The 17,756-nt window shown below is 42.4% G+C and overlaps 2 protein-coding genes across 2 annotated transcripts in view; both read left to right on the forward strand.

Moving 5' to 3' along the window:
* The first annotated feature begins 2,259 nt into the window (after window positions 1-2,259).
* On the forward strand, window positions 2,260-16,978 carry FYTTD1 (forty-two-three domain containing 1). The gene is made up of 9 exons (XM_064165469.1): window positions 2,260-2,479; window positions 5,774-5,905; window positions 8,678-8,823; window positions 10,048-10,160; window positions 10,976-11,072; window positions 12,077-12,138; window positions 12,912-12,986; window positions 13,798-13,924; window positions 14,846-16,978. The coding sequence occupies exons 1-9, from the start codon at window positions 2,377-2,379 to the stop codon at window positions 14,939-14,941; spliced, it is 951 nt and encodes a 316-aa protein (XP_064021539.1). The 5' UTR covers window positions 2,260-2,376; the 3' UTR covers window positions 14,942-16,978.
* The window catches only part of RPL35A (ribosomal protein L35a), a 114,733-nt gene continuing 107,435 nt past the window's right edge, over window positions 10,459-17,756 (forward strand). Inside the window, exon 1 of the mRNA XM_064165472.1 lies at window positions 10,459-10,469. The gene's annotated coding sequence lies outside the window, so the exon portion shown is untranslated. The remainder of the gene's footprint in view (window positions 10,470-17,756) is intronic.

Here is a 17,756-nt window from a genome sequence, read left to right on the forward strand (position 1 = left end):
CACAGAGAAGAAAACAGTGGAATTCAGTCTCCAACACTGCAGTCATGACCTCCTCCTGATTGAAGGGCAAGTCTCTCCCTGTCTGAAGGTGTCCTATGGCAATAACTGAGCCATTCCCTTCTAGAGAGCAGCAAGAGGAACACCCAGAAGCATGTTATTTGCCTTATTTTAAGAGGGAGAAGATGCATGAAAAGTGTAAATGGAGAGAACAAGGCCTTGTCAGCAGTCTGTAGTACAGGACAGAGCAGAGGACAGAAAGCCTCAACTCTCTCCTCCCATTCTTGCTTCTTTGTCCTATAAAGATCTGCAGTGATGGGACAAAGGCCTGGACAATGCAGAGGCACAGGTGCACAGAAGGATAGAACCTTGCCAGAAACTGCAGATGTGAGGAGCTGGCTGGGTACCAGGTACTTAGGATATCACAGGTGCTCAAGTATCTGTTTTAGCAAACAAGCACACATGTATGTGGGCAATTAATGAAATGTGGGAGCATTCATACTGCAAGGAGAAGGTTGTGTGCAAGGTCATGTGCAGGGAAGTATTTATTTATTCCTGCCCAAGAACATTTGCAGTATTCCCTGGAGTCTTGGTTTGGAGTTCCCAATCAGTCAGACCCTCAAACAAGCTGTCTTTTGGTCATGTAAAGCCTACTGAAAGCCAAGGGTGAGGTTAAGTCAGCTTTCAAATAGCATCCTCTGCACAGCTTCTGGAGAACACTCAAGGAGATGTGGACTGTAATGCTCTGTGAGCAGGGGAAATCAATATGGATTTTCCTCTCCACATTTACTGTCTGGGTTCTGAAGGGAGCCCAGCCTCTGTGATCCCATTGTCTGCCCAGCTGCTCCTTCCTTTACAATCTCTGAAAGTCACTGACTAATTTGAACCAACTATGAGCAAGATAGAGAGACTCTAAAGAATAATTACCACTCTTAAAATTTAATGAAGAGAGTGCCAAAGGAAGGAGGTGCTGATGTGGAAGAAAACCCCAGGGAGATGCCAGCTCTTTTGTGACTCGTGTAGCAGCAGCCAGCTAACCACTCAGTATGTGTGTACTGCTGAGCCACCAGCAATGCACACAGCTCTAAGGAGTGCAAATACACTGGGGCAAAAACGGCTTTACCAGATTCCCTGGTCAAAAACCCAAATTGTTTCCCTTCTGAATTTCTGAATCATCTGATTCTGACCAAAAGCTGGAGAAGACAACAGCTCTGGGAAGCACCCAAAGAAAACAGAATGGCAGCAGTCACACCATTCTGTCTTTAAGTAGTAATTTTAAGCCTAACACGGTATTTTGAAATAGGAAACTGTTTTGAACCTCGGTGTGTGGCATTTGGAGACTTAATTCTGCCATAAACCAGCCTGTGTTGGTTTGGCTGTTTCCAGAACAGGCTGTTTCTTTTAATTGCCCCGGAGTCACGGGGAAAAGCAACTCGCAAACTGAACACCCTGCAGCATCTCAGCAGTTCACCAGCTCCCCAGCCAGCCCATGACCTGGCTGCCTGCAGCACAACAACCCCCTAAGCCCCCAGCCACACCGCGCTGCCACCCCAGCAACCTGCCTTTGCAGCACACCCTGCTGCTCCCCGGCTCTCATCTCCCACTGCCCCAGGTCAGTGCGTCAGAGTGGCCCTCCCCTCTCCCGTGAAGAAATGCTGAAAGCGTTTGGGTTGTTCAGCCTGGAGAAAGCTCCAGGAAGGCATAACGTGGCCTTTCAGTAAAGGGGTCTGTAAGAAAGACGGGGACAGCCGTTTCAGCAGGGCGTGCCGCAACAGGAGAAGGGCAAATAGCAAGATTTAGACTACACAGACACAAGAAACTTTTTGCAATGGGCGTGGCAAAACATTGGCGCTGGTTGCCTAGAGTGGGGGGGTGGTAGGTGTCCCACCCTTGGAAACTCAGGCTCAGGCCGGGTGGGGCAGCCTGAGGTCTGGTTCAAGATCTCTCTCACTGCATAGGGGTTCACCTACACGACCTTTAAAGGTCCCTTCCACCCCAAAACATTCTAGGATCCTGTGACTCAAGGGTGGGTCCCGCGGCACCCTGCCGTTGCTGCCGTGCAGGCACCGGGGGCGACAGTTCCAAAGGCGACACGGGGCAGGAAGGCAAAACCAATGGTGCCGGGACTCCCCCTACCCACCCCCGCTGTACCTGCTCCTCCCAGCCAGCAGAGGGCGGCGCGGCGGCTCCCGAGAGCGGGGAGAGGAGAAGGGTGGCAGCGCTTCAGCGCAAGCGCCCGGGCACAGGCTGCTGCGCCTGCGCCCTGTGCGAGCGCGGGGGCGGTGACGCTCTGCGACGCAGGAGCAGCGCATCTTGCGCTTGCGTGCAGCCCGCCCGCCGGCTCGCTGAGGGGAGGCAGCGGTGGTCCTGCCGGGAGCCATGAGCGGCTTCGGGGCTGCGGCCCCGCCTTCAGGCTCTTCGGTCACGACGGGGGCCCGCAACGGCAGCAGTGACAGCCTGGAGAAGATCGACATGTCCCTTGGTGAGGGGAGCGCCTCGGGCCCACCGCTGTGGGGGAAAGAGTGGAGGGGCGCGGGCTGAACCGAGCGGCAGCGGGGGAGGGCCGGAACGAACCAACGGACTTTGCTGGGCACCGGTGCGAGCGGAACCGACGGAGGACGTAGGGGGACAGCGATCTGGAGTAGGGGAGAAGGAGCGCCTCGGGGCTTGGGAGCGCTTCCTGATAGCGAGATGCGAGGCCTGCTGTGCGTCCAGGAGCAGTTAGACGCCCAGGGGCCTGGGCTGGGGATGTACTGTCCTTGACTTGGGAGGAGCCGGGTTTGGTGGGGAGGGTCCCCTTTGTTCCAGCTGGGTGTCCGGTGCAGGCCGAAGATCGGAGCGCTGCCTGGGTTTAGCACCAGTCAGACCCGTGGTGCTTGGGCCCTTTGCTGGGTGGACTGTGGCTTATAATTGCAGGAGTAGGGGTGGTTTAATTGCTGCACAGCTGGCCTTTCTTTTTTCTCTTCCTGAGTTTGGCAGCTGGTAATCGCAAGTCTCCTTTGTAACTAACTTCTCTGTAGTACTTCAACAGTCAGATCAAGTGTGATGTCTCCACCACGTAGTTTCCTGTGACAATCTTGTCTCTTTCCTATCCTCCTATTGGTTCTGTGTGTTAGAAAGTTGCACAGCCTCATTACAGATCTGCAGAGCTGTGCCTCAAGTATATCTGACAACTTGACATCCGTGCTATATATATCTCAAAGAGGTATCTCCAGTCAGTTCTCTTTCTGGTCCTATGCATAGAGCCCACTTAACAGCTGAGAACATATTTGGTATGTTCCTTAAGTGCATCTTCCAGTTTAGTGTAATTTAAAAAAAGAAAGGTTTTGTACACTCCAAGACTGTTCCATGACCCTACCAGAGCATGATAGGTAGGTACTCTCAGAAGGCTTGCTTCAAAGGGCTTAATCACTATATGAACTGGAATGTTAACTGTAGATTCCCCTTTGTGGATCACAAGAGGATTTATATTTTTTTTTCTTTCTATGCTATTTGTTTTGGCAAAGGGGATAACTTGAGAAATAGCATTCAGAGTTTGGGTGTGGACTAGCATTGCAGCCTTCATATAAATCTATACATCTATTTTTGCACACTGATTCTTTGTTTCCAAGGTTACCCAGATTAATGGAGTTAATGATTCTGAGTCACTAGTTGTATTTTCATAGATTCTAATGCTTCTTGGCCAAATTCACCTTTTGGTTAGCCACTACTAGGATTCCTTGATGTCAACTAAAACAGGTTGCTAAGAACTGTTGCAGTGTCATGGTGATGCATTGTTTAAGAAGCTGTTTTGAGTGGGTCTGTCACTCAACTCGGTTTAGGTGCAAGGGCTGGGTGTTAGGAGGAAGTTCTTCACAGAGAGAGTGATTTGCCATTGGAATCGGTTGCCCGGAGGTGTTCAAAAAGAGACTGAATGAGGCACTTAGTACCATGTCTAGTTGGACAGGGCTGGGTGATAGTGTGGACTGGATGATCTTGGAGGTTTCTTCCAACCTGGTTGATTCTATGATTCTGTGGCTACTGTCCTCGGGTCAAAGCTTTGTGTTCTGACACCAGCAAACATAAGATGCAATCTCGTATCTGTTGTGATATGTACATTACATTGGCACAACATCATTTAGAAAATCTTAATATCTAGATGTTCATGTTGAGCATTTTCTGATATCGTGATAAAGATTACACCTATTTTTGTTACTAATGTGTTATGTGAAACTCATCTGAAGCTAAACTTCCAGTTTTGTAATGTTCCCAGATTATTTTCCTATTCTGACTGTGGGTTTGATCTCTGGTCTCAAGCAAGATGCTTCAGTGCTTCTCAACTAACCAAGTGTGTAAAGTCCCAGTTAACTTTCATTTCCTCAAATAAGAGAATAGCTTAAATTTAAGTTGTTCAGCTAAAATCTTATAACCCCATGTGCAGCAACAGATAAGTTGCAAAAAATGGGATTTAAGATGGAGCAGATGAACTTTTGTGAAGCAAAGATCTGTGCTTTCTACACCTGGTGGGTTTGTGCCACAGGCACATAGGAATGGAAGCAGTCATTATATATAATTGCATATCAAATAATGCTCCTGGTTGACTACTGCTGTTGGTAGTGATAATTTCTGCTATTTTAGACCTGTACCATTGTGAAGTGGTTTCTTATGTCACATAACAAGGATCATTTGGGAACCTTTTCGCTAGGAATGATCCCTTCAGTAAAGAAGATTCAATAGAGATCAAACCCCGAGTGACTTGTATTGGTTTTTATTGTACTAATAGCACTTTTCTTTGAATAATCAATCATTTTTACAGCAAAATAAGCTGATTTAGCTTTACTTCAGCAGCATACAAAACACTGGATAACAATGTTGTGAATTTTTTTAAAGTTTTGTTGTTGTTTGTTTGTTTTTCTCTGTTTTCTTCTACCCCTATCCAAGTCTGTTACATACAGAAACTCCATCTCTCCCTGACTCAGAAAAGAACATCTGTATTTGTGGTAGCTCCCTGTTGAAACAAGGTTTCTATAAGTTGTGTTTTCAAGATGTATATGCCATAAACATAATTTGACACTTTCCCTTATGGTGTTTTTGTAAACAAGCTAACAGCCAAAAGCATGCCACATCTGTTGCTTTAACCTCCTGAGCCAGCTGCCACATCAGTGAAGGAAGTCAAACTGGTGTGGGATGCTTTGCACCTGACAGACCTGCTGTTCACTTTATATCAGTTTATAGCCTGACAGATGGACTGAAGCCAATTAATAATTCGTTCAACCTTGTTTTCCTGGGTCATAAATAAGGTGATTGCTTTGGATTGCAGGTACATGGGGAGAAGAGTCTTCCTTGTTTTTTTTTTTCTGTTATCTCAACTGTGTGGAACCTGTAGGCTGAATTCTCTCTTTGATTCTTGTTAAGTAATTTAGAATGGAAGAACTAAGGTTTGAAATTATGTTTTGTCTGGGAGTGAGATGATACTACCTTTTCTTTAGTGACATACAAAAGCTAATGGAATAATTTTATTTAAAATTTGGTGCTGGGCTAAATGATAACTTTCAAGCCTCTTGGATTTCCTGGTTGTATGCAGCTGCTTCTCTTCTGCTAGGGCATTATATTATAAAGTACTGTAAGACTAACAGGGACTGGGTGTTTTATAGCAGTAACATTTCTACAATCTTAGCTTGTCTTTGGTAGCTTTGCAAGATTAACTACTCTGTTTCCCAGCACTCCAAGAAGCCAGTTTTTTTCTTCAGAGCTGGAATGTATATGCAGTATGTCAAATTCTCTTTTCTTCTTACAGATGATATAATTAAACTGAACAAGAAAGAAGAGAGAAAACAGTATTCCCCCAAAACAAAAAGGGGGCTTCAGCAGAATCGAACTCGGCAGTTCAGGACACCAGGTGCTAAGTGGGGAATCCAGCAGCAGAAAGGTCTGTCTGCCAAACATCACGTGCCTTCTTTTTTCTTTTCCTTTTTGCTTCTTTTTTAAGCTGAAATGAAGTGTCATACACAGTTTTGATTATAATCCAGTTTGTATGATCTATACATGTTCCCGTTTGTCTCTGCAGTGTGAAAACCTAAGTGACATGTTTGGCCAATAGGAAGCTTAGGTGCTGGAGGGACTCTCAATCAAGATAGAATTTGCTTTCTTTCTGATTTTCTTTAGCTTTGGAAATTGTGTGGATATTTTGTCCCTTTTCATATCTAGATGGAGAAGAGTCTTCATGGCAAAGCCTGTGGATTAGGAAATGCAAAGGCTGTGCCAGAGTTCACTGCTCTGAGCAGAAGAGCCGGCATATTTATATTTTCTAGGTTGAATTCTCCTATTAGGCCTCCCCAAAATAGCTATTACTGCAGACTGTAGTGCTGGCTCTGGGATGTATGGGTAGAGCAGAGTTGGCTTTTCTTGTTATGAGCTTGGGATGCCAAAGAAGTTCCATGTCAGCCTTCTTAAGGCAATGCAGGATAGGGAAAAAAATCATGTAGACAGGGAGTGAAGAGAGAAGTGCACAACAGGTACTTTACTGTAGAATCTCTTAAGTAACTCAGGTTTTTCTTCATGAATGAGTGTTACATTCTGAAATGGTTTCCAGGTTTTAGTCCAGTATATGACCAGCACTTCCTAAAAGTATAGACTGGTTTTGCTTACATTTAGTTTTGAAAACCACATTTTTAGCACTGAATGATGAAAATACAGGAAAATACTGTCTAATAGGAAAGCTTACCACTTTAATACAAGCTAATGAGGTGTTTACAGGCTATTTCTTGTTTAGCAGCATTCATTTAAAACACATCTGTTGTATTCACAGTGATCCCCATTTTAGCTTTGGCTTGGTTAATGTTTGTTGTAGCATCTTGTACAGAAATGTTTTTGGGGATCAGTGGACTGTCGTTTTGCAGTGTTACTGGTACATCTTTAGTAAATTGGTGACAGTGCAGGGAAATACACCAGCCAGCTTAAGTGTGAGCATATTTGTGCAGGTGAAGAGTAAGTGAATTTAAGTTGTAGGTTATCAAACATGAAGGCTTCTGTTTAAGACAGCAGTTGTTTGTGATCTAAAGAGCACAAAAGAAACAAGTATTAGAACTTAAAATTTTGTGTAGAACTTCAGGTATAAAGCTGTAAATACAATTGTCTCAGCAGTTCCTTTTCTCTCTTAGAACTTGTTCTCCTTGTCCTTAGAAAAGCCACTGTTGTTTGTTTTTTTCCAAAATTGCCAGTTTCATGACATTGAAATGTTCTGGATAGCTTTAACTGCCCCCTCCTATACAGCTCCACACATTTTCTGCCATTGAAAGCAAACTTCTTTATGTTGGGTTTTTTTTTTGGACAGAAGGTATCATTAAATAGTCCTCCCAAGAATTCTAGTTATTAGTGCCTTATGACCAGTAGGTTTATTGCTGCTTTATTGCCATTGAAGTTACCCTGATAAGTAGCAAATCCTCTGTTGTACGTGGACAGCTATGGAAACCAAAGATGATCAACAGCATTCAATTCCATCTGGGTTTAGAAGTGCCTGCCAAACTCTCTGGAAAGAAGCAAGGATCTTTAGCTGGGATCTTTTCAGGTTTTGCAGGGAGAAACAGAGAAAGAAAAGCATTGTTCATGTAAATAAAAGTTGTCCTTGGTGATACACAAAACCCTGTGCAGCCTGAGCTACTTTTGAGGATGTTGTTTATTTGAGCAGAATTTGGTCCAGAGAGCTTGTGAGATCTCTTTTAGCCTAAACAATTGCTTTTCTAGTTGAAAAGAAGAGCATTTGCTAACCATCCACAAAACATGGATATGTAGCAGTTTCTCCATTGCAGATTTATCTAAGCTGGGTTCTGATTGATAGCTTACCTCATGTGACAGCTCCTGTGTCATGAAGAAGTAGAGATTTATTGTTGATGCTGTGAAGTTGGATATGTCAAAACTAGAAGTGTCTGCTGCTGTAGAGCTGAGTCTTTAGTCTTAAATTTATCTTTTGGTCTGAGGTTCTAAAGGGAATGATACTTGGGGGTAAAACAGAAGCATGGTCTATATTCATAGCACAAAGCTGAATCGTTCCAGACAGGGTTACCCAAATGTTGTAGCTGGAGATTTGAGATATTTATACTACAGACCTCAGACTTACAAGCCTTTTATATTCAAAGGCTGCTTTCAGTTCTCAGTTTCATCCAGACTGCCATGCAGACTCCTAATTGAAAACACTTTTAAATGTGATTCATATGCTGTGTAATATGGTTTTGTGAGCCAGTTGCTAGGTTCCTTCTCCATAAGTCATATCTTAGGAACTACTGCTCTGAATAAGTAAAGCTTTGAAGTTGCTTTTTTTCATTTCTTTAAATTAGGCTGGTAATTTGAAGTTTGCTGAATGAGTAGGGAGCTGGTATTGTTTGGTTTGTTTTGGTTTTGTATTATTCAGCACTTGATGAAGTTCCAAAATGACTCCAAAGTTGCCCTTGTAGACATGTGAAATGACAAATTTTCAACACAAATTAGTGCAATTAACTAGAGTGAAACTGATTTGTATGAGAGGCTGATTATTCTTGTACTAGACTGTGAGCCAGACCTGCTGAAATAGCTGAATGACCAGACTGTCTTTGAGTGTAGTAATAGCTTTTAGTCTAAGGCTTAGAGTGTGCAGCCAAGTAACATGTGTTGCCTGCATACCATCTCAAATCAGTAAGATTTGTTGAGCTCTTTGTGCTTGTTGCAGGTTATGGTAAAAATCGTTTGGGACGCAGAAAGAAGATAGCAGGGAAGAGGCGTCCTTACGGAGTCATAACTGGCTTGGCAGCCAAGAAAGCAGTGGGTTCACGCAAAGGAGTTAGCCCTCTGAACAGACAGCCACTGAGTGAGAAGGTAAGTCATGCAATTCTAGAGGTTTGTGTAAGAACAGGTTAAAAAAATGAAACACAGTGGTTTCAGAGCAGTGCAACCAGAATAGATAGTGGAAACACCTGGTACAGCCTTTTATTAAACTGGGCATGTGTTATTTGTATTCATAGAATCATAGAATCAACCAGGTTGGAAGAGACCTCCAAGATCACCCAGTCTAACCTAGCACCCAGCCCTAGCCAGTCAACTAGACCATGGCACTAAGTGCCTCATCCAGGCTTTTCTTGAAGACCTCCAGGGACGGTGCCTCCACCACCTCCCTGGGCAGTCGATTCCAATGGGAAATCACTCTCTGTAAAGAAGTTCCTCCTAACATCCAGCCTGTACTTTCCCTGGCACAACTTGAGACTGTGTCCCCTTGTTCTATTGCTGGTTGCCTGGGAGAAGAGACCACCCCCTACCTGGCTACAGTGTCCCTTCAGGTAGTTGTAGACAGCAATGAGGTCAGCCCTGAGCCTCCTCTTCTCCAGGCTGCACACCCCCAGCTTCCTCAGCCTTTCCTCATAGAGTTTGTGTTCCAGGCCACTCACCAGCTTTGTTGCCCTTCTCTGGACATGTTCCAGCATCTAGTTTATTTTGATGAGGAGTGCTTAAGGACTGAGTTTTAAAGGTTTTTCAACACTTAATTGGGTTGGCAGCCATGAAAATGGAAGCACAGAAGTATATTCTGTGCAAGTATGGAGGTGGTGGCTGTACTTTTACAAGAAAACTTCAATTATCAGTTCTTCCCTTTCCATTTCTTCACTGCAAACCAGTGATTCAGCTGACATGCAGGTGTGAAGCATGTGCCTCTTACAGAAATGGAAGTTTTTGCTAAATATTTTAACTCCATCAGCAGGCTTCCTCTTCCACTCTCCTCCGGTACAGTGCTGCCTGTTCCCTCTCATTTGGTATTGTAGAACAAGGATTGCTTTTTGATTTGTAAAGAACAGTAATTTGAAAGACATGGAGCATGCATTTCATCAGTTTTAGGTGCAGTAATGAAAAAGTAACTGCTAAGCTCTGCTGTATTCACTGGTTTTAGGGTTTTTTTTTGCCTGATAGTGAGAGGATATAGAATTCATGGAAGTGTAGAAAGTGTTTTCAAATTATGCTAGACTGTGAAAGGTAGGCAAAGCCGAACACATTCTCTATGCCGTTTGTAAATGGAGATTGAAGAAGTGTTTGTGTGTGGTGCTCTGTTTTAAGAATGCACAGCGGAATTACCCAGTTTTGAAACAGAAAACACACTTGCAGAGACAATCTGAAATGCAAAGAAAACAAGCTCCAGCCCTCAGGAGGCCTGCCCCACTAAACAGAAGGTAAAATACCAAATCTGCTGTTTGAATTCTTTTTGACAGCTTTCCGTAGTGAGTCTTATCTGACAGAATTGAGCCAGGATTACACAGTAGATACAGGCCATAGTAAAATAGTCAAGACTATCATATATGGAGTTTGTTTAATTTGGAAGCCAAGCATGAGACAAACGTGGGCTTGATACATACATCACCTCGTAGAACACTCAAGAAATACCTCTGTCTGTGAACACCTGATATTCTGCCTTCATTTAAAACAAAGGCAGCCTATATGGAAATAGCCAACTTCAGTAGCTCTGAAGTGACAGCCGTGGGTTATCAGCTTTAAACCAAGTGCCTTGTGGCAGCTGGTGCCATCTGCAGTTTCGTGGAAGCTATTGCATGCTGTATTTGTGCTGAAATTTTACTTGTCTGTTGTGAACTTCATCTTAACTGATCTCCACGATGAAAATTTTGACTATGTGACTCTGCTATGGAAACTGTAAACAAAAAAAATCTTTCATATATATCAGGAATGCTCTTTTTCATCTAATCAGCAACATTTAAAGTGCTGGAGGTAGTGAGCAAAGTAAAAATCAGCATTAATAACCCTACCGTCCTGTGCCCTAGGAGTGCTAGTCCTCCATGTAACATCAGTGATTTAGCTATCTATGAGTAGTGTTTTGTTCCTAGTAGATGAGAATCTCATTGCAACCGAAGCGATCAGCCTCAGAGGCAGCACTGCAGATGTCCTCAGCAATTTCTTGGGCACCTTTCTGACTTTCCTTTCCCAGATGTTATGTGTGGAGCCTTTGATAACTGTATTTTAATAACTGTTATAGGAATAACATGCCATCTGCTTTCGCCAGAATTGGAAACAAACTAAACCAACAGAAAGACACTCGTCAAGCAACCTTCCTCTTTAGAAGGGGCCTGAAGGTAATAAATTACTGAAAACAGCAGCAAAGCTGTGCCACATGTTGTAAGCTAATCTGTAACACTGATATTAATGAATCAATTTCCAATGTCTAATATGAGTAGAAGCTTCAGGTGGGCTGGGAAATGGGCACAGGTTCTTCCAGAGGAATGTACTTTTTGTCTTCAGTTACTGTAGCCCTTTTAGTCTTGCTTCCTGTTTCAGTGTGGCTAGGCTGTTCTGAGGGTTAGGGAACTTGTCAAAGGGTTTGAGGGTAGTTGCAAGGTAGCAGCTTTTCCTTTGAAAAATAAATGTTGGAAAGCATTCTGCAGCAATCAGGAGTTGCCTTTGCATGAAGGATGGAGCAGAAATGGGGTTCAGGAGATGATTATGATTTGGTTTTGCTTGCAGTTTTTTTTTCCTAGTTACTTTGGGGTTATTTCTTTGAGCTAATTAGGGATTTTGGTTTTTTGTTATTTTGAGTAAGATCAATAGTATAGAGAGTATGCAGTGAATGGTAGAGGTATCAGTTTTCATTTGTGCCTACATTCTACATCTGCCATCAGTGTGGCTGTAGGTAGCTGCTGTCTTCCATCCACCTGGATTGCAGAGCTGCAGACAGGAGAAAGAAAAAAGAAGTCAAAGTCCTTTAAAACAGCAGTGGGACTTAGTGACATGCTGGATATTAGGCATGTTAGCAACGTCAGATTAGGAACTAGCCATTTTTTTCATGCTGGCCTGGTAATGTTTTGATTTATCTCAGCAAAGAGCATGTTTGCTGACATAATCCTTCAAAATATTTCCATCTCTTCATTGGTTAAGTTGCTGAAATGGACAGTGTTCTGTCCTTAAAGAAATTTCTTTCCCATGTCTTATAAATGTAATAGGATAGTTATCTTTGAAGTCACTCTGAAAGCACAGCCCTGTTTGTGCAGTGTACAAACAGCTTTCAACTTCTGGTTTTGAACTTCTCTATTTCCAGCTGCTACAACGGAAGTTGAAACTGTCTGTATTGGTGTGTTTTCAGGTGCAGGCCCAAGTGCAGTCTACAGATGATCTTGACAACCAGACAGTAAAGAGAACTCGTCAGTAAGTATTTAATTTGGAACACTACAATTCAATTACACAGATTATTCTGGTTTTAGTTATGACTTCCTGGCTATGCCTATTGAATTGAGTAGTTTCTTCCTCCTCAGGCATGTTAACTGAGTGACAGTGATCTTCCCCCTAGTCTCAGTTATGTCCTAAATTATTTTTTTTAATTCATCCAGGAGGAGTTAAATTGCATAAGATGCTTGCAGGAATGAGGGGAAGGTGGTAACTTCAGAGGATCAGGCTTACCTCTAACACTCATGAATACTGCATGTGTGGGAAGGAAAATTCAAACTCTGATGTTCTCCTGAGCTCCTGATGCAATTTCCATTTTGTTTAATACAGATATAAGGCTGTGAGGTGGTTTGGAAGTAATCAGGGCAAGTCACAAGGTAGCTCATTAGTAACAGAACAGGCTAAGCAGGGTATGTCACAGACCTGTGCTCTGTCACCTCTTTGTTTTGCTGTGAGGACTATTTTGGCCCCATCTGTGGCATGGAAATTGAGTGATTTCAAAAAGTGAACATTTAACTCAGTGGTGTAGTTCTGGTGCACCTTACCAACATGTGATCTAGTGCTCAACTGAATAGGTTTAGGTAAGGTAAAAGACAGCAGAATCTTCTTGTAAATTAACTGCATGTGGTCTTCATACTGGCCAGTATTCTGAAAGGTTGTACATTTCTTACTAGCCAATCTATTGGGCAGACTTTAAAAGGTAGCCTGACTGAAATGACTGCAATGTTTTTATGATTTCTGTCTTTTCAAACTAGATGGCGAACTTCCTCCACAAGTGGAGGGATTCTGACCGTGTCCATCGATAACCCAGGAGCAATCATAGCTCCAATGTGAGTTTTCAAAATAAGTTCTGAAATGTTTTTAATTTAGCTGAAATTGCTGTTCTGAGGCATTTAGCCAAGGTTGCTTGCAAATAGAATTTCGGGTGCTCTCAAGGTCCCGTATCCTCCTGATAACCTTTTAGTCTGTCCCCTGAGTGTTTCTGAATCACATTTGAATCATATTACAGCTGAGTTGCTCAAGGCATATACCAGTTATGGGCTTGATGTGGCTTACAGACCAGAAGAGCTGTGAACTGAAAGATTTTCCTCTTGTCTGCCTCTTCCAAATCAGACTGTATTACAGCTGTTTTCCTCAACCTGTCTGAATGAAAGTGAATGAATGCTGATGTGTGATGATAGCTCCTCCCTGATTCCTAGAGATTCTGACAGAGTTGTGCTTAAAGAGAGCATTTGCTGCTTTGGTCTTTGGGAAGTTGATGGTACTGTTGTCTCATGAGGTGTTTTATTTGAAAAAGCTACCTAAAAGATTTTCTAATTAGAGGCATTTTATCTGTAAGAAAGACTGAACCAATTTCTGGGGGTTGTATGTGTAGGAATAATTAACTGCAAAGTATGCATTTGTCAGTAAGATTGAGAGCTAAGATTGTTTCTTGTTAGGACACTTGCTGTCTGATAACAGTAACAAATGCAGCCCTACTGTAATTCTGCCTGACTTTTACCTTCTTGAGTTTGTGCCCTGTAGCTATTCATCCACCCTGATCAAATGGCTTGATTGAAAGTCCATACCTCTATCAGCATTACAGGTTTATTGCATAAAACATGTACTCACAGTGTCCTTTGTAACATTGTTCTTTGATAGTTCCCAGAAATTACGATTAACTCGTACTCCTGTGCCACCATTTCTGATGAAGCGGGACCAATCTGAAGAGAAAAAGATTCCCAAAGGAGTTCCATTGCAGTTTGATATTAATAGTGTTGGAAAACAGGTAAATGCATTTTCTTTCCTTAATGTGGAAGTAATTTTAAGCCACATTAAAGTCAGTGACCAGCCATCCTTCCTTCTCACTAGTGACAAGAAGAAGGAACTAGTGACAACTACTTGTTTCCATTTCAAATTCTTTCTTTACCTTGCTTTGTAACTTTGAGCAAATAACTAGACTCACTGTTCTTGTTCCTCTAGTTCATGTCTTGTGTGCTCACGTGCTTTAAATGGGATTTAAAATGTTGAATATTTTTAAAAGCCTTCTGGTCTTCCTGCTGTGCTTGAATCAGTAACTGCGTAATTCAGGGATGAGTTACTCTCAGTGGTGTCACCTAGATGGAATCCTGGCAACTGAATTTATAAGGCAACTTTTGTTATGCATCTAGGAGAAGAAAATCAAATGTGATGGTGTAAAGGCTTGAAAGATGAGCAATTTTTCACAAGTTTGATGAAGACAGGTGATGTGGTGCAAGAATTGTAGTGCCTTATTGTACATTATTGAGGGAATTCCTACAGGGTGACACAGCTGCTGTGCCAGCTGTAGGAAACTACATGGGCTCAGTGCATCAGTCTGGATTTGTTCCTTCTGTAAGCAACATGTCAAAAGTAGTCTACTGGTGTATTGCAAAATTAATTGAACTTTTGGGCTCCAGTCTATTGCCTTGGCTGGATGGAGTAGAAAGCAGTCTGCATTGACACAGTTAAATTGCTGCATTTGTTGAAGTTGTATGGGGAAATGAGTGTAATGAAAGTTCCCTTTTTCAGTCTGTTCTCAGTTTAACTTGCAGTATTTTGTGCAGATTTCCAGTCTTGACAATGTCTGCTGTGTGTTCTAACTGAGTTCTGAGAAATGCTCTCTCCAATATTTTAGTTAAGTTAACATAACATCTTTTACATCTGTGGTGAAACTACTTTGTTTTTTCAGACAGGGATGACGTTGAATGAACGTTTTGGGATCCTGAAGGAGCAAAGAACAGCACTGTCTCAGAATAAAGGAAGCCGTTTTGTAACAGTGGGGTAACCTGACAGAGGCACTTGAGCACCGATGCCACCTGCCTGAGAAACTGAAATAAAAGTGGGCAGGGGATTACAGAATACATCACTGAAATTCTCCAGAATTCTTGCTAAGATGGTGGCACAGCTATCTATCTTTGTTACTTTGAATGGTAAAAGACATGTTGCCCAGAGAGAGGGAATAGTGGGGAAACTGATCTGCTGGACTGGCACCATCACCTGCTTGGAAAAGAATCTGTGGCCCAGCTGATGAGAGATACTGATTTTTGGATCATCTGGCAACAGAAACACAAATAAGAATGTTAAAAGTTGGGAGTTCTTTGTTTAGGAGTTCTCAGTATCTGTTCTTTTCCCCTCTGTTATGGTAAAGATTGTGTGTTTCATTACAAACCCCACTTGAGGGTGTTTTAGGGACCGCCTACAAACTTTCCTTTGGACTGTCGTTGGCACAGAGCCTCAATCCATGAGTACTTTGGTAGTGATGTTGGGGCATTTTTCATGGGACCATTGGTTGTACTTCTTTGTGCTTTTGAGGTTCATTTTTTTTCCTTTCTTGAAAACTAAGTGTTTTGCATCGATGCTTTCTCAAATAAAGCTGTTAGCTGAGACCCCAAATATGTAATTGGGATGGGAGACTATTCTTCTCTTATCCTTAAAAGTGGTCCAGATTATATTGGAGGACAACTGCACAGACAGTATGAGACTAATTTTTATTGCAAATATCTCAAGTTCGTTGTCCTCCTCCAGAAAGGGAGTATGTCACTCCTAATTTTTCATAGACTTTTGTCTTCTATTTCTTCCTGTAAATTTTTTCACAAACAATGCAATAACTTCAGATTTTTTAGTAGTTTCACAGGAATAAATACAGAGGTTCATGAGGAAGTCATTGGTATGGTAGAGTTCCTTACCCTCCCAGACATAGGATCCTCATCTTGCATATTTTGCCCTAGAGAGTTTTCTCTGGACCTCAAAAACAGCCAGAGGCAAGCAATCTAATGACACTTGTTTGTGTATACCAAAGAGAGGTAAAATGTGATGCTGGTCAGCAGTGGTTAAACAGGATTGGCTGAAACTAGGGAACATTGCTAGGAACGACCCCGGTTTGCCAGCATAAAGCATTAAGCAGGAGAATATAGTCACTTACTTTGAGCTTAGCTTTGTACATCAGAATCTGCAGGTTGATGACAACTGGGGCATCCTTAATATGAATTTATATGATTGCTAAAACTGAGACCCTGGTTCAGAATTGCCTCCAGACCAGGAACTTAACACTGTTCTTTAGCAATGAGATTTAGGTACAGTCAGGTGAAAGAATGATTAGCTTGCTGCATCCAGAAACGTTTATGGTATTTGAAGTGGATTTACTTCCTTTGAATGTTCTTGAAGAATTTACATTTGACTTCTTACAGATTTGGTTTCCTTCCATTTTTATCTTAAATTCCAAGTTAATTAGCATTTACCTGGAAGCTTCAACTTTGAAGAGCATTGGACAGTAGAAGGGCTTTTGTTTGTATAGCAGTTTTAAAGTATAGTACTTAAACCCTTATTTTTAATGTTGAAAACTATACCTTAGCAGAAGCAATCTGAACATAATGATGTTAAGGAGTTTTCTTCTTAATCACTAGTAGGAATTTTTTTGAGGGGGGGGGGAAGAAGTTCCACTGTTAGAATTTGGATAGATAGTGTTATCAGTCATGCTGTTTCAGGGTATACATTTTCCATGTGCCAGGATGCAACAACAACAAAAAAATTCTTTTGCATCAACATAGATGCAAAACCTTGATGCAATGCATCAAAAATGCTAGTTTGTATTTAATGAGAAGATGCTTTACACTGTACCTTTTGGTATTTTTGGGAGAAGTTACTACATTTGATCTATTCTGAAGCTGTTAATTTTATTTTTTTTTTAAATAAAAAGTTACAGGTTTCATAGTGTCTTGTTCATGTTATAACCACCTGGGCAGGATTTTGCTTGCACGATTATTTTCTCTATATCCTTTCAGAGGTTCTTAATGATTATTAAATGTTCTGAATAATATATATATATATATATAAAAAAAAAACAGATTAAAGAGGGCTTGTGTTCTTTGCTCATCTTATTGTCCTGAAAATTAAGCATCTCTTGGAGCAGCCCTGTATAAGCTTAGTTGTATTTAAATGTGTTAGCCATTAATTTCTGTAGCAGTCTAATTTAGTGGTTTGTGTGGTTATAGTGCTTCGGCTGACAGCAAAGGATCTGGTACTATTTTTCTTGTGGCTGTGACATGTCTTGCTAGCGAGAAGTCGCTGCAAGCTAAACCTTGTCTTACAGGATCAGCTTGAAAGCCCTGATAAATGATTGTGGTTGTGTTTTTCTGTGCGGTGTTGGCAGAAGGCACTGTTAATTGGTGGTTCGGCAAAAACACAGCTTAAATCCATTTGGTAAAATGAGTATGGGGAGTATCATGGCACCTGCAGCCTTAGACCTTTGCCACCAGCTCCTCTGTTGAGTGTCCAGCTTCAGGCAGTGCTCCGACACGCCAGCAGCAGCAGCGAGTCGATTTAAGCCCGGCGTTTATTCGGACGTTGCAGAGTGTAACGTTTTAGAGGACTGATGAAGGAAGAAAGTAGGAAGGAGCTGCTGCTGCTTCCCAGTTCTGTGCGTGGTCTCCGTGCTTTGTCGCTGGAGCAGGTCTGACGCTGAGCAGCCGGTCCGGCATCCCACTCTGTCGGGTCAGCTCCACTTTCTCTGCACTGCAGACGGTGTACAGGCATCACGGCCGTGTGCACGGGAGCAGGGGCGCCTCGTTCCCCCTGGCAAGCGGTAGAACGAACCCCAACCC

Source organism: Pogoniulus pusillus, chromosome 26, assembly GCF_015220805.1.
Source record: "Pogoniulus pusillus isolate bPogPus1 chromosome 26, bPogPus1.pri, whole genome shotgun sequence".
In the NCBI taxonomy this organism is placed as follows: domain Eukaryota; kingdom Metazoa; phylum Chordata; class Aves; order Piciformes; family Lybiidae; genus Pogoniulus; species Pogoniulus pusillus.

What these genes read in the sequence shown, in the direction of transcription:
- FYTTD1 (XM_064165469.1), top strand. Translation starts at nt 2,377, where the DNA reads ATGAGCGGCTTCGGGGCTGCGGCCCCGCCTTCAGGCTCTTCGGTCACG. An exon ending in GACAGCCACTGAGTGAGAAG is followed by an intron (nt 8,824 to 10,047) that starts GTAAGTCATGCA and finishes CTCTGTTTTAAG; the next exon opens with AATGCACAGCGGAATTACCC. An exon ending in GGAGCAATCATAGCTCCAAT is followed by an intron (nt 12,987 to 13,797) that starts GTGAGTTTTCAA and finishes GTTCTTTGATAG; the next exon opens with TTCCCAGAAATTACGATTAA.